We start from the raw sequence: 23717 nt of genomic DNA on the forward strand, positions 1-23717 counted from the left end.
CTTTTATTTCTGAGTGTATTATCTTTAAAATTTTGAAAGTTTTAGGTCTTGGTAATGAAAAGTCTCTTCCTAATCTTGAAATAAAATCATTCCATTTCTCTCTGTGTCGCATTCTTGTTTCCCCGTTTTGCAATTGACCACTTTCTTTCATATTCTACTTCAAATTTAAGTTTTTCGAATTATAAAAATCGGAGATATGCTTCCGTTTATCATTTACCATTTTTTTGATATCCTCATCCCATATCCCTCTTTTTCTCTTCCGCCTAGAATTTTTTCGGCCAATATTTTCAAATGCAGTCTTTCTTAAAATGTCTGTTAAGTTGTTCCATTCTTTTTCTATGTTATCTGAAATTTTGATTTCTTGAAAGTGTTCCTTTATTCTACATTCATAAAGCCATTGAATACTACTATCTCTCAATAAATCTACTTTAAAAATAAGCCTATTATTTTCTTGCTTGGAATTTTTATTGTTTCGTGTATGCCATGGTTTTGGTATTCTAATAGGGGGTACAACTAAATAAAGATCCGTCTCTAATTCGTTTACTCTAAAGTGTTTAATAAACACAACTGAATGCTTTGTAGGCCGGGAGACATTTCGTGGTATACGAGTAGCTTGTAGCCAGGTTACTTATCCTTTTCAGTTGGAAATTTGAGAACTGTAACATAACACCCTCACTTACATTACTCTGGTAATTGCTGGTACACACAGGCATACAACATTTAGGAGCCATCTGTAAATAAAAAAATATGGAAAAATTAATTTCATTTTTAATTAAAGTCTAAACTTTCTTTATTTCAGATCCCTAAATTTATTTTTCTTTGAGGTTATACCTATATTAGAAGAAACCGTTACTACATGCTTCATCTTTTGATTTCTTTTCAGACTTTACTTGTATGATTCACTTATTGTTAATAGTTGTTGTTTTTTAAATGCCAGGCGTTTGACAATATTTTTCAAAGATATTCTCATGGTCAGCCACTGAAGCACAGATTTTGAGGTGTTCCGAATCCATTTCTTGGTTTGAGTTACACAGTGGGCAGTTAGGGGACTGATATATTCCAATTCTATGCAGGTGTTTGGCCAATCATGGCCTGTTGCTATTCTAAATGCAGCTACAGACGATTTTCGTGGTAAATCGGGAATTAACTGTGGTCCATTTTGAATCTTGCGTACACTACTTTTAACACTTGAATATAATTAATTGATTAACTAGTGGACTTACTCGTGTTAATTGTGTAAGATTTGTCCGGCTTACAGCTGGCTCTGAGGATGGTGCGTGAAGCACTGAAACAGCTGTAAGCCGGACAAATCTTACATAATTAACACGAGTAAGTCCACTGGTTAATCAATTAATTAACTGTGGATTATGATGCAGAGAGTTCCATTTTTTCCCTTGAGATTGTGTTATCAAACTTTGTTTGTTGAAGTCTAAGTATGTAGATTTAATAAATCTTTTCACAGAGTAATACGTAGATTTAGTAACAGGTCTGTAAGTAGCAGTGCTGCCCTTCTTTGCTAGTGCATCCGCATTCTCGTTTCCCAGGATTCCACAATGGGATGGTATCCATTGGAATACAATTCTTTTATTGAGTGATATTAATTGAGAGAGCATTTTAGTTATTTCTGCTGTTTGAGATGAAGGTGTGTGTTTAGAGACTATTGATAGAATAGCTGCTTTGGAGTCTGACAATATAACTGCATTCTTAAATTTATTGATGTGAAATAGAAGATTCCTGAGACTTTCACTTATTGCAACGATTTCTCCATCAAAACTTGTTGTTCTATATCCAAGAGATCTATAAAGTGAGAAGAGACAGCACGTAAAACCTGCACCGGCACCTTGTTCTCTGGAGATCAAGGATCCGTCGGTGTATAAATGAAGCCAGTTTTGTGAAGGGTACCTGATATTAATTGTCTCTAAAGACAATTGTTTCATTATTTCAGTGCTTACTTCTGATTTTAGTATTTCTTGTGTTAAATTTAGATTATATTCTATATTTAATAGAGTTAAAGGGTTTGGTTTAATTTGTAAGTTTTCTTTTAAATTCGGGACGTTGATTTTCTGTTTTAATTCTTGAACCATGGATATGAAACTTCTTTGAGTTTTCAATCTACAGAGGACTGTATGAATGCCAATTGTTTCCTGGTAATCTGATAAGTTTTTCATATTGAATCATTGCTTTTTCTTCTATTGTCATTTTGATGCTGTTGATATTAGTGAGGAATCTCATAGAATCTATTGGAGTTGTTTTGATTCCACCAGCAATGAGTCTGAGAGCTTGGTTTTGAACATATTCTATTTCGTTTATGAAAGGTGAAGTAATTAAAATTTCTCCGCAGTATGTCAGCACTGGCTGTATAAACATTTTGTATGTAGTGTTCAAAGTATTCCTAGAGCATCCCCATTTCTTTCCTGCTAGTCTTTTTAGAAGGGAGAATCTTTTACGAGCTTTTCAGATATGTATTTCAAATGGTTGCTCCATGTTAACTTACTATCGAAAATAACTCCAAGATATTTGGATTCATAAGTGCTAGGAAGGTGTTGGCCATTGTATTGGATATTGAATTCTCTTTCTTTTTTACCAAGTGAAAATATTTGGTAGTTACTTTTGCTTAAATTGAATGTCATCAAATTTGATGTATTCCATTCATGTAGTTGAGTTAGAGCTTTAAGAGCAGAATTTTGAATTTTGTCTCTATGTCTGTAAGATCCGGAAGTCAACAAAACTACAGAGTGATTTATATAGAACTGACATATTTCTTTCTTTCTTTATTTCAAAACGAATGATGCTAGCCACAATTTTTTATACCTCAAATGTAGAGTATCTTTTGGAGATTACTAACCTCTATTGCAAATGTTGAAAATTCTTTATTTATTCGGCTGGAAATTCACTTAATGACCAGTTTTTAACGTCAAATTAAACAGGAGTTTTGATTCCTTGTCATGAGATGCGCAGATGTTTATTTTTTATTCTGTATATATTTGTCATATTCTTTTAGAGATCCAGTTGTTTCCAATTTGTTTACCAATCCCAGTATTGTGTTTCTTTGGGGAGGATTACGAACACCAAATTCTCTCTGATATGCCCTTTGAGTACCTGTAATTGAATTCCTAATCCAGTATTGCTTCACAAGGTAGAGCTTTTAATTTAATGTGTACTGCATTTTCAGTGACTAAAACAAAATGTCGAAAACAGCTGCCAACATTAAGGAATAAAGAATAAACATGTGCGCATCTCCTGACAGGGAATCAAAACTCCTGCTTAATTTGACGTTAAAACTGGTCATTAAGTGAATTTGCAGCTGAATAAATAAAGCATTTTCAACATTTGCTATAGAGGTTAGTAATCTCCCAAAGATACTCTACATTTGAGGTATAACAAACTGTGGCTAGCATCATTCATTTTGAAATAAAGAAAGAAATGCGTCAGTTCTATATAAATCACTCTGTATATCATCTGCAAATAGTGCTGTTTTCATGTTTGATTCCCCTAATAGGGAGGGTAAGTCATTTATATAAATATTGAATAAAGTTGTGCTGAGGATAGCGCCCTGAGGTAGACCTCGATATGTTTGTCTGTAACTAGAAAGTGAGTTATTGAATTTAGTGGCAATGAATCTTTGACTAAGGAATTCTGATATCCATCTGAACATATTGCTGGAGATACCTAATTTCTGCAGTTTTAGTAATAATTTATTTCTCCAAACAGAATCATATGCTAACTGAAAGTCAATAAATATTGCCAAGGTATCTTCTTTCTTGTTAAAAACTATCTTTTATTTCTTGGCCGAGGCGTATGACTTGTTCATTGGTAGAGTGTAGTTGTCGAAAGCCGGCTTGTCTTGGTGATAAAAGATTTTGGGATTCTAAATACCAAGTTAATCTGTCAGAGATCATGGACTCCATGGTTTTTGCTATCATGCTTAATAGTCCTATTGGTTGATAATTATTAACATCATGAGCAGGTTTCCCTTTTTTGTGAATTAGTACAATGATTGCTTTTTTCCAAGCTGCAGGAATTGAGGTGTTCCATGATAAATTGAAAATGGATAAAAGTACAGACTTGGCTTTTTCCCCGAGATGTTTAAAAAATTCGGAATGAATGTTGTCGGGGCCAGGGGATTTCTTGGTTTTTAAATTTTGTATAGCTATAGTTAATTCTTTGGGATTAAAATTTTGATGAAATATTTCAGGTTTTGTGTTATTGCTAGTAATATTGTTTTTATTATTTTTATGCAATTCTCTTTTGATAAATTTGTTAGTTTTTTTGATATTGGGATGTAATCTGTGAGAGTTTAAGTAATGTTTATTAAATGCGTTTGCTATATCTCTACTATCTGTTAGTGTTTTGTTATTATGAATAATAGGTTGGCTAGTATTTTCCTGTGTATTGGAAATATTCTTCAGAAATTTATATGTTTTAGCGCTATCGGTTCTGTAATTAATACTTTCAATAAATTTATTAAAACTGTTCTTTTTTGCTGTTACGATTGGTTTTTTAAGAATGGCAGTCTTCTTCCTCCAATCTTGAGTATCTTCTGGTGTTTTGCTATGTTCTGCTTTTGTTCTTGTTTTATCTCTATCTTGTTTCAATAAATTCAGGTTTTCTGTCCAGAATGGAGTGTATTTTTTTGGTTTGCCTCGTGGAATGTGCTTTTTTGCAATTTTAAGAATAGATTCACAGAAATATTTGTTCAGTCTATCTGAGTTTGTATTTTCCATTAGTGGTGTGTTGAGCTTGAGGTGTTCATCTACTTCTGTAGTAAATAGTTTCCAATCCGCTTTCTTAAAGTTCCATGTTGTTTTATTATTATAGGATTCTTTTCTTTGGTTTTGGTGGAGATGGATAGAAGCAATGATGACTCTATGGCCAGATCCAGGGTCTTCAATTATTTTTTTCTTGGTTTCGTGATTGATATCTGATGTTACCAATAATAAGTCTGGATTTGTACCAGAACCAGAATAATGTAGACAAGTTCTGCGGTTGTAGTATTTAGGAGGTTGTTGTTAATAGTTTGGTGATGTATATGTTGTCATGCTATTGTCCATCCGAGTGGTTGTGTCACATGTTCGTCAAAACGGGGGAAATCACATGACAGTTACTTAAGGAGGCTTTTTTCTTTAAATTACTTTAAACAGTTGTATAATATTACGTAAAATTGCAATTCTGTACAGAAAATATTTGCAGAGAAGAGCCTAACAACTCAGGCACTAACCCTTACAGAGAGGACAGGAGAAACGAGTGTGACAAACCGCGATGCGACATAACCATTTGGCTGGAGAGTACCTATTTATCCTCTTCATAGTTAGCAAACAGTGTATTATGAAGATTTCAATTCAGAATTACACTGTCTTTTAGCTGAACATGAAACAACTGAGTATAAGCTGCCAGAGAAGATAATGATACATGCTGCCACCCAAACGGATGGGGGCAGAGATCCCGACAGCAGAGAGAGAGATGAGTTGAAACTCAAACATTGGCAGCACATAATGCGGGTGGCGAAGCCACAGGACCTGCGGAATCGTTTTGGAGCCATCGAAGTCATTGGAACTCTTGGATCGGAAGGTACAGTAATTGTTTATATTCTGAAGCAGTGGCGCTTTTAGCTAAGCACAAGTTCAGGAGATTTGAATTATTATTGGTACAAGTATGCCTCGGAAATTAGAAAATAAGAGCTTACAGTGGTTAGGGCACCTTAAAAGAATGGAAAGGGAAAGTCTGTCAAAGAGAATATTAAATTTAAAAGTGAAAGGAAGACGGCCAATGTGAAGACCACGGGAAATATGAATAGATGAAATTCAGAAGAACTTAAAAGAACGGGGATACAAATGAGATGAAATAAACAGGGAAAAAGCTTGGGAAGACAGAGACGAATGGAGGCATATTTGGAATCGACCTTCGAAAGGAGGAACGATGATGACTGGTAGCGAATAGGGTTTTATCAAGTGGTGTCATTCAGCCATTTCTCACCGTTCCACAGTGGTACCGATCACCTCAAAACCTGGCCAGAAATCGTTTTTTCAAAATGCGAATAACAGGATGTGCCCCATCTACTATTGTTCTATTGTGTCTGTGGGCAGGGCTGGGCAAAATACTGACATCCAAGTATTTCGAATACAAATACAAAATACTTCAAATAATTGTATTTGAAATAGAAATACAAAATACTTTTAAAAAATTAACCAAAATACATTTGTATTTCAAATACTCAAAATACATTTGTATTTCAAATGCTTACTTACTTATTGGCTTTTAAGGAACCCGGAGGTTCATTGCCGCCCTCACATAAGCCCTCCATTGGTCCCTATCCTGAGCTAGATTAATCCAGTCCCTACCATCATATTCCACCTCCCTCAAATCCATTTTAATATTATCTTCCCATCTACACCTCGGCCTTCCCAAAGGTCTTTTCCTCTCTGGCCTCCCAACTAACACTCTATATGCATTTCTGGATTCGCCCATACGTGCTACATGCCCAGCCCATCTCAAACGTCTGGATTTAATGTTCCTAATTATGTCAGGTGAAGGATACAATGCGTGCAGATCTGCTTTGTGTAACTTTCTCCATTCTCCTGTAACTTCATCCCTCTTAGCCCCAAATATTTCCTAAGAACCTTATTCTCAAAAACCCTCAATCTCTGTTCCTCTCTGAAAGTGAGAGTCCAAGTTTCACAGCCATACAGAACAACCGGTAATATAACTGTTTTATAAATTCTAACTTTCAGATTTTTTGACAGCAGACTAGATGACAAAAGCTTCTCAACCGAATAATAACAGGCATTTCTCATATTTATTCTGCGTTTAATTTCTTTCCGAGTGCCATTTATATTTGTTACTGTTGCTCCAAGATATTTGAATTTTTCCACCTCTTCGAAGGATAAATCTCCAACTTTTATAGTTCCATTTCGTACAATATTCTGATCACGAGACATAATCATATACTTCGTCTTTTCGGGATTTACTTCCAACCCTATCTCTTTACTTGCTTCAAGTAGAATTTCCGCGTTTTCCCTAATCGTTTGTGGATTTTCTCCTAACATATTCACGTCATCTGCATAGACAAGAAGCTGATGTAACCCGTTCAATTCCAAACCCTCTGTGTTATCCTGAACTTTCCTAATGGCATATTCTAGAGCGAAGTTAAAAAGTAAAGGTGATAATGCATCTCCCTGCTTTAGCCCGCAGTGAATTGGAAAAGCATCAGATAGGAACTGGCCTATACGGACTCTGCTGTAAGTTTCACTACGACACATTTTAATTAATCGAACTAGTTTCTTGGGAATACCAAATTCAATAAGAATATCATATAAAACTTTTCTCTTATTTGTATTTCAAATACTCGATAAAATATATAGGCCTAAAGAAATAAGAATATTACTGAAAATCTAAACTATTATATTAACTTTAAAAGTATTTTTATAGTCGGAGGCACCGATTTTGGCAGATGACCTCGATGACATTTCCAGTAGGCGAGCCAATATTGTTTGTGTAAGCTGCGAGAATGAGATGCGATAACATTCTGAGTCGTTCATATTTTCATAACAGCAGCTCATATCAATTATCCTTATTATGAAACACACCACGGTACAGTCCTACTAAAAAGAATACCTTTAAGAAATGTAAATGACTTCCATTTGCAATGATTTTACAATACGTCTCCTACATTTTCTAAATTAAATTAATTCTTAATTAAAAGGAAAAAGCATTGCATTGCGCATATATATATATATAGATATATAATCCTACCCTTACCAGATCAATATACAAGATTTGTCCAGTAATAATCTAGGGATCTTCTATTGGTGGTACGACAATTCAAGTTAATAAAATTACGATTCTTAATAATCAAAATATAATTTGGTTAATTGGGTAAAATTGCATGCTGCGGAAGTTAGATTTATATAAGAGTATAATGAATAGGATTGTAATGGATATTACAAGGGCAATAATTTCTTCACACGCACATTGTGAATAGATCAGAGAAGAAAGCATTTTGAAATATTCGAAATCGTACAAAATATCAGAGAAACGAATTTTCCCTGCACAAATTGCACAAATTGAAAAACATAATTACCATTCACAATAAGTACTGTACTTTATGGATTCTAAAAAGTTATTTATTAATCTAGAGGTATTGGCTGATGACTATACTCAATTCCAGCACAACAATCATTCAGAATATGTAGAAATTACACTTTGGATTTTACTAAATGTATAGGCCTACTATCAAAAGGTGTTACATACCCCCTTAAATACTGTACATGTGTTATCTGTGCGATATCCGATGTTTAATTTTTTAAAATATAATTCATAGTACTGAAACTGCCATATTGAATTCACACAAATTGTATTATTCGTAATTTTCGTCTCGAAAACCCCAAAGATATCTAATTTAATTTTTCACCCATTTTTGTCCCACTCCACCACTTTAGGGACAAAGTCAGACTAAATAATACCTTATTCGCATTCTGTGATCGCAAAGATCCCCAGATATCGACTTTAATCGAGATCGGATGACATGAGATTTCTCACTCCCTTCTGCCTTTTCATCAGTACCGTACCTTAGGATATGGTATTTAAAAATCTAAGAATGTTTAACCAATATTGTAGAGAGTAACCTTCATTTTAAATTTTACGTCTCTAGTTAAATATAGTTTAGTAAATTTTTAAAATCGTCGACTTCTTTCTCTCTCCCCTGTGCTCGGAAGTAAAAAAACTGAACTTATTTCAAGGGAGTAGCCTACATGAAATTGAATTTTTTTACTTTTCCTATACATTTTAGAAACAATTCTGAGAGATGAGATGAATAGTCTAACCCAATTTTATGAGTGAATCTTTGTATTAAATTTAAAGGCTGCACGTCTGCTGGTTAAAAAAAAAAAAATAAATCGGTATAATTATTTTGATCATTAATGCTTCTCATTTTCCATCCCTTAATGTTCGTATTTCGTAAAACTCAGTCTTATCTATTGACTAAGGATTAACATATTTCCATCTACATACGAGGCGCATCCAGAAAGTAAGTTTCCCTATTTAAAAAAAAAAGGGACACACACTTTCAGGAAAACATTTATTGGCAACAGGTACAGCAATGTTTCAGCTATTTTTCAACATAGCCACCATCAGAATTGAGACACTTGTATCGTGGGATCAACTTTTGTATCCCTCTATCATAGAACTCTGCCGCCTGTGAATGGAACCAGCGTGTGACAGACGTCTTCAGCTCTTCGTCGTTGACAAAACACTGACCGGAGGACAGGAATTTCTAGAGGTGCAAGAAAACGTGAAAATCGCTGGGAGCAAGATCAGGACTGTAGGGTGGATGATCAAACAACTCCCAGCCAAATTCCGTAAAAACAGCTGCTGTGCGCCGAGCCGTATGTGGACGAGCATTGTCATGGAGGAGCACAACACCTGCAGTAAGCATTCCACGCCTCTTGTTTTGAATGGCACGTAGCAATTTTCGCAGTGTTTCACAGTAACGGTCAGCATTCACCGTTTCACCTCTTGGAAGGAAGTCAATGAGCAAAATGCCCTTTGTGTCCCAGAACACCGTGCACATCACTTTCCGTACCGACAGCGTCTGTTTGAATTTCGTCCTGACCGGAGATCCACTATGCCGCCAATGCATTGACTGCTGCTTGGTTTCGGGGGTGAAGTGCGAAATCCAAGTCTAATCGCCCGTAACGATCCTGTCGAGAAACTCGTCGCCGTCATCGTGATACCGTTGCAGAAATGTCAGCGCTGCTCCTAAATGTTGCATTTTGTGTTCGGGTGTCAGGTTTTTCGGCACCCACCTGGCACACACTTTTTTGAACAGCAGGTGCTTAGTGACAATCTCATGCAACAAGGATCGCGATATCTGCGGAAAATGGCTACTCAGCTCCGTAATCGTGAAGCAACGGTTCTCCATGATGCACTGCCGCACCAGCTCAACACGATCATCATTGATGAGGGACGATCACCCACTGCGCTCTTCATCATGGACACTTTGACGACCTTCAGAAAACTGCCTACACCAGCGACGCACCATCTGCTTACTCATGATGTTCGGCCCATAGACCTGACAGAGCTGCCGATGAATTTCAATTGGCGCAATGCTTTGTGCATTAAAGAACTTTATCACTGACCGAACCTCGCAGGTGGCGGGAGAAGGAATAAGAGCTTCCATTTCGGACCACTGCTGCCATGCTACTGGCACCAGACGGGACCTGTCCGGCTGGCATATGATTGATACGTCATAGATCTGTTACGCATGTGCAATTGACACGGATAATTACGTTTACTTTCAAGGGGAAAAAATCGGGAAACTTGCTTTCTGGATGCGCCTCGTATATATTTCCATATATATAACAGATTATATTTCCATTTCGTACAATATTCTGGTCACGAGACATAATCATATACTTTGTATTTTCGGGATTTACTACCAAACCTATCGCATTATTTGCTTCAAGTAAAATTTCCGTGTTTTCCCTAATCGTTTGTGGAGTTTTTCCTAACATATTCACGTCATCTGCATAGACAAAAAGCCGATGTAACCCGTTCAATTCTGTTATCCTGAACTTTCCTAATGGCATATTCTAGAACGAAGTTAAAAAGTAAAGGTGATAGTGCATCTCCTTGCTTTAGCCCGCAGTGAATTGGAAAAGCATCAGATAGAAACTGGCCTGTACGGACTCTGCTGTAAGTTCCATAGAGACACATTTTAATTAATCGAACAAGTTTCTTGGGAATACCAAAGACACATATAGACTACTGTATTATTTGTTTAGTTTTTGGAGGTGACTGTCCATAGTGCACAAATGCTCGGGCGTGCATGTTTACTCTTATGTCCTACCCATTCCACTGCGAGAGAGATAACAGCCGATCTTGCAGCGGTGAAGGGACTCGCTTTCCAGATCACAGTAAGAAAATCCATCTGCCAAAATCCCTGGCGCGACCTATACCTCGAAGTTTTATATAAACACTGTAACTGACCAGAGAACAGGAAGTTGCAGGTTCGATTCCTGCTCGAGGTTGTGAAATTTTTCTTTCATACCATGGCATGATTGTGACTATAATAGTATTTAAATTCATGAACGTCTTCCTTTTCCCAGTCAGCAATGAAATTATGCTACATATGAATAATTACTGCTCCCTTTCAAAACAACCAGTTCCTCAAATGTTCATAAGATAAGGATCCCCTTGCTTGTGAATGAATAAATCCTGCAAAACAGAACAGTCTTTCTACAGGCGTAGAGGAACACAAACTTGTATTATATTTATAAAAGCTTGTTTCACTATTGGGTAATTCTCTAGAGTGCACAGGGTTGTCCCTTTGCCTTGAAGAATTGTATGAGCTAATACTCCGCAGTAGGCAAGTTCTTTTCATTTTGCTTTTCAAAGTCTGTTTTACTTGAAGTGAAAATATAAAAATTGTTTTCATCGTCTGAACTGACCAAAGATGTAGCAGACAACTGCTCAGCTGATTTCACAACACGTATTCTATGTCCTCTTCTTATCACTTAGTGAGGAAATGTCAGGTAGCCATCTCATCTTCAATAATGGGTGGCGCAAGCTGCCAAAATAGCTCAATTTTCTTCTGGGATCAGATCAAACTTCACTTTAAATCTTGATGAAAGTGAAATTATTAGGATTGGAATAGATGGCGTAGATTACTAGATAACAGAATATGTAATCTGTTTTTAAGGGAAATTAATGTGGACAAAAGTTGGCCGTAATAGCACATCTTCTCATTTGCATTAAATTAAAGGCTACAGCAATGGGTTTCATAACTGCACAATAGTCTTCAAGGTACTGAAACTCAACATCTTTGAAGGTTGGAAATCCCAGTTTTTCACATATACTGTTTATATCATGTTTGAATTGCAATATTTGAGAAATTGAGTCATAAAGAGAATTCCATCGAGTTGGGCAAGGAAACTTTAATGAATATTTCAAGACATCTGATATAATTTCTGAGTATTTGAGTCTCCTAGACGCATTCCATAATGCTAAACATTTAGCAAGTGTTGGGTGATGGATCCTTGATGCTGTTGGAGATTTCTTCATGGCATTAAGGAAATCAGTTGTGGCAAGAAAACTAAGTGTATGGTTAGCACAACTGAAATGGGTAGGCAAATAAAACAAAAATTCATTCTTCAAATCGAAATCCAAAACTTGAAGAACAAGAAGAAGAAAAGAGTATTTTGAGTATTTGAAATACAAAATACATCAATTTTATGTATGTAAATACAAAATACTTTCGAAAATCCTTACAAATTACAAAATACAAAATAGAAATGTATTTCAAATACTGCCCAGCCCCGTCTGTGGGTCATAAAACTGCAGATGATGACTGCACTTCAACTCTCCTCAGTGGTGAGAGCTGAAAGTGTGCTTGGTCCCTTGGCGCTAAGCTTATTTCTGATGCGCGTTTCAAGACACGTTTCTGGCAACTTAATCTTTTATGATATGGCGAGTAATGTATTTTCTGACTTTGTTTATGTGTATATTATTCTGACAAAGTGATGTTTTAATCATATTATGTTATTAGTCGTTATATTTTAAAGTATTTAATATCATAGTAAATATGTTCCGCCGGTAATTGGAAAAATGTTCACGCAGACCTACAAAAATTTGTCGAAGCTCCCCGATTCTGATTTATGTTATAAGATATTGTTTGACATTTCTTTTTTTAGGTTCTAAGAGAAAAAATTGCGCCTTTTGATTATATTCCAAGAAAAGCTTGCTACTGAGGGGATAGGTTAGAATGTAAAAATACTGATAATGTAATAATTACAATTACAATTTTATACTAAATGAAAAATCGAACTGTGGTTTTATATTACAAATAATGACTATTATTTCAATCTACGGTTTTGAAATATCACTACAAATTTGTACTGTATGGTTTAAAAAGCCTAATCATTTAGGATTTCTTTGTTTAATGATAGGGTGCAAGATGGCATTTAGACGCAGACAAACATTATATGGACATTGCAACAAAAATCTGCTGCCAGAAAGAAACAACAGACATTTTGTTGAACCATATAATAGCAGAAGCTGGAATACAAACTCTGAAAAAATCGAAAATATTAAATGGGCTGTTTTCCGATTTTCTAGCGAGTTGTTTGGTCAATAAGACAGAATTGGTAGAAAAGGAGATAGATTTCTTCTAGATGCCAAATTTGGCCTAGCAGTGAATTAATTTCTGACATTGATGTCAATTTTCCTTCAGTTTCAAAGGAGGGTGGACTAGACACGATTTTGAAGAGAGTAGTGTGAGGACAAAAGGAAGGAAAGCAGAAACTCTAAAAAGTTGCGAACTTGTGGAATCATTAACTTTCGCAGCAGAAATGAAATACAGGGAAAGTGGGAACACTGATTCGGCACAATCGCTAGCTGAAAAGCAAAAAACACCAGGGGCGGCTTTCGAAGGGGGGCTGCGGAGCTGCAGCACCCCCAGACATTTGTGGCTCTTGTCTCGTTTTATGTTGTGAAATACATTTATTATACAGTCTCTATTTAGCGGCTCGAATTTTTTTATAAAATTTCACCCTCATTGACATGCACGCAATCGTTAGTGAAGTCACTTCCTCCTCTGGTGCTGCCAGAGCGAAACCAGAGACAAGGACTATAGGGTGAAGCTACTTCCTCCCCTGGAGCTGCCAGTCTCGTCTCGGATGCTTTGCGCGTTAGTTTTACCCCTCCCTCTGCTGCCCCTTGCCATGAATCCAGAGTTTCCAGGCGCTGCAAAATTTGCAGCAGTTTGTCAGTAGCGCGCGGTTTTAAATACATTTTCTTTAATGTCGTGAGTATAACAAGTGCAACAATGTTTAATTCTGTACAATATTTACAGTCTATTCAGTTCAATACCTTAACAATTCAGGAGAAATGTGAAATTAAGTGCCCATCAGTTGAATCTCATAATGGAAAGAGCTGCTAAACAAAATACAAAGGCTCGCATATTTTTTGCTAATTTATCGAGTATCCCTGCTTTCTTCTCTCGATCTCCTCACAGTCTGTATTAGATTAATGTGTTTCAAAGACAATTCCATCAGCTGGGGCAACAAGATGGAGTTTTAAAATAAGAACAGTAAATGTTGTTCATGAGAAGAAGAAACCATTGCTAGAATGTTTTCAAACCGTAATGGAATATGAAACATCTAACAACATCACAATAAATGAGGCAAGCGCCCTGGTGTGTACTCTTGAAGATCCTGAATTCAATTTCTTGCTCAATTTTTTTTTTTTTCATTTATTTATGTATAACGTAGATATATTTTACAACCAACTACAACATCGCCAGTTAGATATTTCCAAGGTTCAAATCTGCATATAAAAAAATTAAATTATGGTTCATTTAACGACATTCGCAACTGCCGAGGTTATATCAGCGTCGCTGGTGTGCCTGAATTTTGTCCCGCAAGATTCTTTTACATGCCAGTAAATCTACTGACATGAGCCTGTCTCATTTAAACACACTTAAATGCCACCGGCCTGGGCCGGGATCGAACCCGCAACTGACTATGCTACCGAGGCCAACTCTGCATACCAAGCTTTGTTAATGTTATACAGACAATACGGAACAGTGCACAGTTGAGCAGCGAGATCTGTGAAAATGAAAACTTTAAAACGCGTCGTAAGGTCGAAGGGATTCAGACAAGGGTTGCGGCAGCCAAGGAAGTGTGTGACGTCATTATCACACAAACTAACACCCGATTCCAGTTCATAGATCATCTGATATTATCTTCTCTTCTGTGTCTAGAAAACTTTGAATGCTACAAAAGCTCATTTCCTGAAAATGACTTAAATGTATGTGTGAAGCTTTTTCCAGTGTTCAATAAAGACAAACTAAAAATGGAACTTACTGTGTTGTATCAGAGACAAGAATTCAGAAATATCAGTGAACGTGTTTGAGGAGAGTAAAATCCTATCTTAGAGATACGATGAGAGAAGAGACCGCATTAGCTATGTTTTCCATTGTGAAGATTATGTTAAACGACATATTGGATTTTAATAAGAAGATGATTGAAAAGTTTGCAACCTACAAGACAAGGCACATGGAACTAATCTTTAAATATAGTAAGTTGCTCGGTTTATTTTTTGTATGCAGCCCCCCCTTAATTCAATACTCACGAGCCGCCACTGAAAAATACCAACAAGACCATTAAAAATACAAAAAGCCTGGGCATCGGCATCAACTGGCACTAATTTCGTTGACAGATATACCAATGATAATGCTTTAGCTCTCTTTTTAGAATCTGGTGATGCCAAAAATGTTTAACTTTTGCGTAGACACAGCAAAACAGCTTAATGCTGACATCTAACCATCATATCAAAACATTTTAACTGCTAAAAGAGATTCTATCCGGAAAATGTTTTATCACAAGACAATGTAGAAGTTAAACTTCAAGATTTAGTGGATCATACAGCAGTGGGATTGATGCAAGTACAAGAACCAGTATTATCCATGACAGATGAAAAAAAACATACAATTTTTAATACTATGTCTAATATTATTTTAAAATGGCACTGATTATGATGAAATCAGCGGACAGTCAAATATAAACAAAGAGCAGAACGAGAGTATCTTTCAGACTGAGATATATTGTTCACGTTCTTGGTACCAAGACAGCTTTACTTTATTGATGACAAATCTGAAAGGGTAGTGTTGTGGTAGAATGCTAAACCTTCTTCTACTCTGTTTTGTCGACCTGTTTAAAATTTCAGTTTAAAAGAAACAAAAGACCTTGTTAAAGAAGAAGCTTCCAATATGGATACGCAAAATAAAAGATCTGAGAAACTTCATGTCACATCAATGGAAAACAGGCACAAGTGATTCAAAATTTAATCTTAAATATGGTAGACGGCAAAGTGTGTAATGCTGTGACCTAAATTTCTTCACAGAACTGTTACGTTTGGGAAGCTAACCCGAAAATTATGAACCAACTGGAGGCTTTGACTGCGAAGTATTTTGATTTGGTCTTTCGTCATTTCATGCTTAAATTCGTTTTTCGAATGCTTGCTTCACGTATCTTAGAGGCTGGAAGTTAAACAATGGCAAGTCAGAGGAAATAAAAATAAAAGAGCAGTTGAGGAGAAACTGATGGATTTTAAAAGACCACCCCGTCCTAATCCCTCGTGCAAGTAGAATGTGAGCTTGATCTAATATTTTAAAATGAAAATGTCAATATTCATAGTTTTAAATTAAATGCTATCTATATGTAATGAAAACTTAATTCAAAAAGGAGGGTCGCGAACAACTGGTTGAGAAACAATGGTCTAATGGGTAATATCATGAAGTCTTTTTGTTTTTTGTGACTTACTTAAGTCAATGTAGTATAAAAAATGTATACAATGCATGCTAGTTAGCTTTAAATATTTTTGAGCTGGGTTTGAGATGATTGGTACCACTGTGCAGTCTTCCGATTCACTTATTGAATTTGTCGCAGTTCGCAGAACCTGTTCTTAAATGTTTGACGTTAAACATATTAGCTCCTTGACAGAAAGGAAGACCATTATTTTAACATTTTTAACAAGAAATTCTCTAGTGTTTTAATAAGACAGTGACAGTAAACATAATCATATCATATTATTAAATTGTTTCTTATCAAAGTGTGAAGGCAGTCAAACCAGGAATACAATATCGACGGCCCATTTTGAGTTGGTTTAATTCAAAATTTAAAGTTTTGAGACATCTGAATTTTTAAGCTTTATGTTGTTAAAAATCAAAGAATCGTTCAACTCAAGAGCGTACGCAAGGTGGGGTTAACGGGTTTGAACCCCACATGAACTTAAAAAAAAAAAGATATATTTAGATTTGAGTATTTTTTATCCCAATCGTTTCCCCTTCTCTAATTTTCACTCTCAGAGTAACAAAATCTACATCGACATAAGGCATAGTCTTCCTACCTCTCCTTCAATATAATCCCAGTCTTAGGTGCTACGGCATATTCGAATTATAACAATGCAACGCTTTTTTTTATATAGAGAGAGACCTACCGCCTCGTACCAACCTTGTAATAAAATGAAGCTCACACAATATGAAATTGAAAAGGTTGTTTTGTCAATTCTGTAGTGCAAATGTTAAATATTGTGCACTGCCGTCTTTAACTCAATTTAAGAGCGGTATTCACCCGTTTGTTAGAGTTCTGACTTAATTCTGAAATGTTCGTATAACATTTTGTGCATTTGACAGTTCATATTTTTAATATAAACATCATATTATCGTTCTGGGTTGATATGTCTAAGTAACCGCAAAGAGCAATTTTACAACTTTTTAAAATAAAAAAGTCGCGCAGTGATTCTCACGAGGATATGAAAATTTCACTTTGGCAAATGTTTCTTTGCAGCTGCAGCGTGACAATGTTGTCGCTAATGTTCTTCCTGGAACTAGTTTCACACCCCTCTGTGAAAAATCAATTGCTGCTCATAATACTAATAATAATAATAATAATAATAATAATAATAATAATAATAATAATAATACTCAAAATTTAAAATACCGATCATGCAAATTATAAACAGTTTTAATAATGGCTCCCCTATTAAAAAAAATCTGAGTATGTCACTGGTTAAACTTAATCCAAACTGAAATCATGTTGTATTAATTGGATTTTCACAGCAACATGAAGCTTTGAATTTCAGTTTTCTCAAAACTTTAAATTATGAGTTCCTACCCTTTTGAACTGGCCCATGAATATTATGCCTGCAGGCTTGAAACCCATCTGCAATTACTTCGGCAGTCGTCTACTAATATCCCTTTCCCTTTGAGTGCTAATACTGCATACACTACAATGAACCATTCTTTATTATTCAAAAACACAATTTAAAAAATAAATATACTTTAAACTAGAAAATACACTATTAACCACATTACTAAGATACTTCGTTTTCCTCTTTTAATAGGTTACTTCTCCCTCAATTTTTTATTCCACTTGAATGAAATATAATTAATTGATGAACTAGTGGACTTACTCGTGTTAAATATGTAATAATTGTCTGGCTTACAGCTGTTTCAGTGCTTCACGCACCATCATCAGAGCCTACTAGATCACGGCGTCATCTCGAACTTCTCTACCTGTTAGGAGGATGTGTTTTATTGTTGGAAGGTGTTGTAGTGTGGAGTCGAATATATTGTGTGTACTGAAATTGATCTGTGTGTTGAGGATTTGATCGGGGTGTGTTTTAGTGTATTTGTATATTTCGTATTGTTCTAGTGTGTTGAGTTTTTGGTTCTTGGGTTGTGTGTGTAGGATTTCCATGTCCGTATTTATGTTATTGTATGTATGGTTAGTATTGGTTATGTGATCGGCGTATGTAGATGTATTGTGTCCTCTGGTTATAGCTTTAATGTGTTCTTTGTAGCGTGTTTGGAATGATCTGCCTGTCTGTCCTATGTAGAACTTGTCGCAACTATTACATGTGAGTTTGTATACATCTGTGTGGTCGTGTTTATTTGTTTGTGTTTTTTGTGTGTTGAGATGTCTTTGTAGTGTGTTTTCTGTTCTGTATGTTATGTTGTATTTCTGTTTTCTGAATGAAGATGCGATCTTATGTGTGCTTTTCTTTTCATATGTTAGTATGATGTATTTCTTGTGTTCTTGTGTTTGTGTTGTGTTTTGTGTATTTTTGTGTTTGTTAAGTTTTTGTTTTGTCTTCCTTATGATGTTGTCTATAAGTGTTTGGATTGTATCCGTTTTCTTGTGCTATGTATTTGATTGTGTTCAATATTCAAAATGAATGAAATAGTTTATTTTTTCCATTAAAAGTATTCACAAAATTCAGAATGGTTTATGATTACTGGGTCAGTTTAGTCAGTATCATTTAAGCTGCGCTTATGTTTGAATTTACAGTAAATCCCAGACAGAAATTAGTGTAGTGCACTGAAATGTGACAGCATTCCATCAAGTCTTTCAAGGCTTGTTGTTTCAGAAACAATGCATGCGAGGTGCGAGACCTGTTTCGTACAAATCCACACTACACGATTAACAGTGAGTGGTATGTAAAGCAAAGACGTACGCAGTGTACACACCTTCACAAATGTCCAAGGACAGATAGGCTACTTCATTGCAAATCCAGCATTCTCCAATCTTCCCTATTTTCCGCCTTTTTTATTTTTCTGAGTCTCTGCATATGATCCATAGCCTATATCTTAATGTTATCTATATATAATTCTCTGCATCAAAATTTTCTACTGTTCACCATTCCTTCCAGTAAGCAGTTTCTTCTCAACCAGTGACCCAGCAATTTCTTTTTCCCTTCCTGATCAGTTTCAGCACTAATCTTCCTTCACCCACGCTTTCCAACACAGCTTCATTTCTTATTCTCTCAGTCCATTTCACACGCTCCATTCTTCTCCATATCCACATTTCAAATGGTTCTAGTCGTTTCTCTTCACTTCGTCGTAATGCTCATATCTATGCCCCTTACATTGGCACATCCCACACAAAGGACTCCACTAGTCTCTTCCTTAGTCCTTTTTCAGGATGTCCGCAGAAACTGCTGCTTTTTCTATTAAAAGCTAGCTATCCTTTTAACTTCCTGGCAGCAGAAGATACACCCAAAATATTGAAGCTGTCCACTTCGCATTTCGTTTATGGGGGATGCATTTATAACGTAGCTCTGCCTTGAGTAGATTAATAAAGTTTTATTAATAAGGCCGTGAAACTTATTCAATATTACAATAAGATGAATGTTTTATTTTAACATGTTGATGAACGTTTTAGGTTGAAGGAACCATCATTAAATCTCCAATTAACCTACAAAATCTTATGAACAAAGTATTATAAACAATCAGTGAAATAATGCGTCTTATGAAATAGATTCGGATGCATAATGAATTATGATAACACAAATGGAGTCACAAATAAATGGATAAAATTTATAATAATACAATAAAACAATGAAAACTGTATGTACAAAAATAAAATTGTTAAAAAGTAAACAATCACTCCAGTTTTATGAGTATAAGATTCAGCTATATAAATAGCGTAAGCGCTATTCAATGTGACTGTATAAGAAGATTAAGATGAAGTCTCCATTTACAAATGTCGTATCAATGTGCTGATGCGAATTGGCAGAGTGGTAAGAGAAGTGAATATGCAGCTTCATACGTAGTAAAAATGGACGTAACTCTCGAGGCGTGTGGTCTTGTAATCTGAAAGTAAGTAGAAATTCTTATTTTGACGTACCATGTTGAAGAGATTAATAATGGAAATTATTGTGATTTGTAACCAAATGATGTTAATTCACGAAACACAAAAAGAGAGGGGTCAACCAATTAAATAAAGAATTACTTACGGAGACGGAGCAGAAGAAAATATCTGTAGTGCTCGGGAAAAGTGACACAAGTCAGTTTCCACAAACCTTTTTTGATAATTTATTGACAACTTACGGAACATCTGTTCGCTTGGAAAACAATACATAGGTATTCGTCCCATTACAATAATTCATACAGAAAAAAATCAAATCGACATAAACCAGTCTAAGTTGTCAATAATTTATCAAAAAAGGTTTGTGAAAACTGACTTCTGTCACTTTTCCCAAGCACTGCAGATATATCATTGTAGAAAGTTCAGTCACATATTATGTTGATGAATGTTAACCTTCAAAACTAAGTAACATAAAATTGAAAGGTAGAGAGGGGATGGAAGCGTATTGGAGTACCGGAAATCACGTGTGTAAGGAGAATTTAAATTATAAAGCTGACTATGTATGTTCGGGAGTTGCTCATTCAAAAGGGTTAAACCATTATTTAATGCTTGTGAAATATATAGCCTAATTCTTCAGCGATATTTATATTTGGATTTTATTGATAGGGTGAACGACCTGTAGTACATAATTTATATTGGTTAATTCGTGACCTTGTTCTATCAGATGTGTTGTAAACTTTGATTTTCGTCTATTGTATTTGAAATCGGAAACATGTTCATTAAACCGGGTTCTGTAATTTCTGCGAGTTTGACCAATGTACTGTATTTGCTAGGGCAATTTTTGGATTGTGGTATATATATGCCACTATTTTGAAATCGATCTCTATTATGAAGCTTATTAGATATGACGTTATTTAATTTATTATTAGTGCGGAAGGCAATATTTATATTGTAGTTTTTTTTTTAAGAATTTGCTCAAATGGTTAGAAATTTATCCAAAGTAGGTCATGGTTGTCCATGTTTTTTTTTTTTTTTTTTTTTTTTTTTTCAGGTTTAGGGGTTACCAGTTCAAGAAAAGTGTGTTGAGTTTTTTGTAATTTGTTCTTACGTTTTTGAGGAGGTTGTATAAAATGAATTTGCTTGACTTGCAAATGGACAGTAGAAATATGCAGATGCATACAAATCCTCGCCCTATTAATATGCCATTCACTGAAAAGCCTGTGAATGCAAGGACACATGCTTAACTATCAAGTTTATTTTGTTTCTTGCAGAGTACATGCCAGTGATCCCAAACATGCAAAGTGCCATGCCAGACTCAGAAGATAGACCAAAGTGCACATCAATATGGGCATTTCGCATGCCAGATTCCATGCCAGACTCAGAAGATAAACCAAAGTGTGCATCAATATGGGAATATTGCATGCCAGATTCCATGCCAGACTCAGAAGATAGACCAAAGTGCGCATCAATATGGGCATTTCGCATGCCAGATTCCATGCTAGACTCAGAAGATAGACCAAAGTGCACATCAATATGAGAATATCGCATGCCAGACTCAGAAGATAGACCAAAGTGCGCATCAATATGGGCATTTCACATGCCAGATTCCGAAGATAGGCCAAAGTGCGCATCAATATGGGCATTTCGTATGCCAGATTCCATGCTAGACTAAGAAGATAGACCAAAGTGCACATCAATATGGGAATATCACATGCTAGATTCCGTGCTAGAATCAGAAGACAGACCAGCTTGCGCATCAATATGGGAATTTCGCATGCCAGATTCCATGCCAGACTCAGAAGATAGACCAAAGTGCACATCAATATGGGAATATCACATGCCAGATTCCGTGCTAGAATCAGAAGACAGACCAGCTTGCACATCAATATGGGAATTTCGCATGCCAGATTCCATGCCAGACTCAGAAGATAGACCAAAGTGCACATCAATATGGGAATATCACATGCCAGATTCCGTGCTAGAATCAGAAGACAGACCAGCTTGCGCATCAATATGGGAATTACGCATGCCAGATTCCATGCCAGACTCAGAAGATACACCAGCTTGCGCATCAATATGGGAATTTGGCATGTCTGAATCCATCTCAGAATCCAAGGCAGCACCCATGATAGATCACATGTCAGAAAACTTGCCACCTACCATGCCAGTTGACATGTCATTGCTCATGCCAGATTCGATGCCAACACTATGTGTCGAGGACCAATCATCATCAAAAGAAGAAGAAAACGAAGATGCAGAAGAAGAAGAGGATGATGATGATGAGGACAGAAAAACGAAGAATGGCTGCTGGTCATGTTTCAGTTATAAATTTTATGGGGTTTGCCGTGTTTTAAGGCGTAAGATCAGGTCAATTAAGATCAGATCCCAGACGAGATCAGGTCAGATCAAATCCCACAATCAGATCAGATCAGATTCCAGAATCAGCTTCTAAAAATAATGATCCCGCTTAAACAGACGAAAACTTACTTCCTGTATTACAAGTAACCTTTTGTGAAAATGACATTAGATGTTTGTGGCATGGTAAAAATCCGAGTAAAATAAAAGAATATTGTTTTTCAAAGTAAATATTCATAATTTACGTAATAATATGAATAATAACCTCCTGGTTCCTTAAAAGCAATTTGTAAGTAATTTATAAGGATACACTAACCTACATTGATACACGTGGCCACAACACACTATTCGCTTCTGAAAAAATCGTGATATATGTAGTTTTAATACACTTAAAAAAATATAGTGTACAGATTGGGTTCACCTCTTTATCACTTTACCTCGAAACTCTTTCCATGATTACAAATTCACAAAAATTACACCGTGCGAGATGTTGGCTACACGATGAGAAATGAAAAGGCGTTTCACATATTTCAGTGTGTTTCTTTAGGCTTATGTTGTCTTGTGTTATCTTGAGGCAGGAAACCTGTCTTTCTCAGTGAGTCCTTTAAATCTCTTCTGAGGAGAGTAACGTAATATTTTCCATTGACATCTTGTCCCTGGGGCATCAAGCACTGCAGAATAATCCGTTTTGGCGCCAGAGAAAAGAAGGATGCATGTGAATATTTTTGGCTGGAAGAGGATATAGGCTACGTTTTCTCTGCACTTCATTTTAGAATCATAATGTCTCACCGGACTCTCGTTACTGGGGATAGGATTTATATACTTACTGGATTTTAAGGAACCCGGAGGTTCATTGCTGCCCTCACATAAGCCCGCCATCTGTCCCTATCCTGAGCAAGATTAATCCTGCCTCTATAACAGACCTTACTTTCTTCCCGTCTCTCTCGCATCGAACGGAATATATGTAGCGAGTTGCGGTAAAAATACATTTCCCTTTAAACTTTTATAACTTCCCTCCCTTTTGCTCCTACAAATCATTTTAAACTGATAGTGCTGACGTTCATATTCATGTATATATGGGCGAACTCTCGAGGCGCACGCCATAGGACAATGGTTCGCAGTTGTGCCGACTGGATGTTTGAGTAACAAGGGCCCAAGAATGCTCAAGAGTCGAGACAATCGCAAGGATATTTTTGTCCCCCACTATTGCCAACAACT

At 36.0% G+C, this 23717-nt stretch overlaps 1 protein-coding gene across 2 annotated transcripts in view; it reads left to right on the top strand.

Moving 5' to 3' along the window:
* The window catches only part of LOC138698264 (uncharacterized), a 38768-nt gene extending 17087 nt beyond the window's left edge, over positions 1-21681 (top strand). The window contains exons 3-4 of one of the 2 annotated variants that reach the window (XM_069824054.1): positions 5362-5568; positions 18003-18696. In XM_069824054.1, coding sequence (XP_069680155.1) covers positions 5362-5568; positions 18003-18139 — 344 coding nt within the window. In that variant the 3' untranslated portion in view covers positions 18140-18696. Of the gene's footprint in view, positions 1-5361; positions 5569-18002; positions 18697-21415 lie in introns of those variants that run through there. The other variant, XM_069824053.1, reaches the window with a different exon arrangement.
* The last annotated feature ends 2036 nt before the right edge of the window (positions 21682-23717 follow it).

The sequence above is a fragment of the Periplaneta americana genome, chromosome 4 (genome assembly GCF_040183065.1).
Source record: "Periplaneta americana isolate PAMFEO1 chromosome 4, P.americana_PAMFEO1_priV1, whole genome shotgun sequence".
Taxonomy (NCBI): domain Eukaryota; kingdom Metazoa; phylum Arthropoda; class Insecta; order Blattodea; family Blattidae; genus Periplaneta; species Periplaneta americana.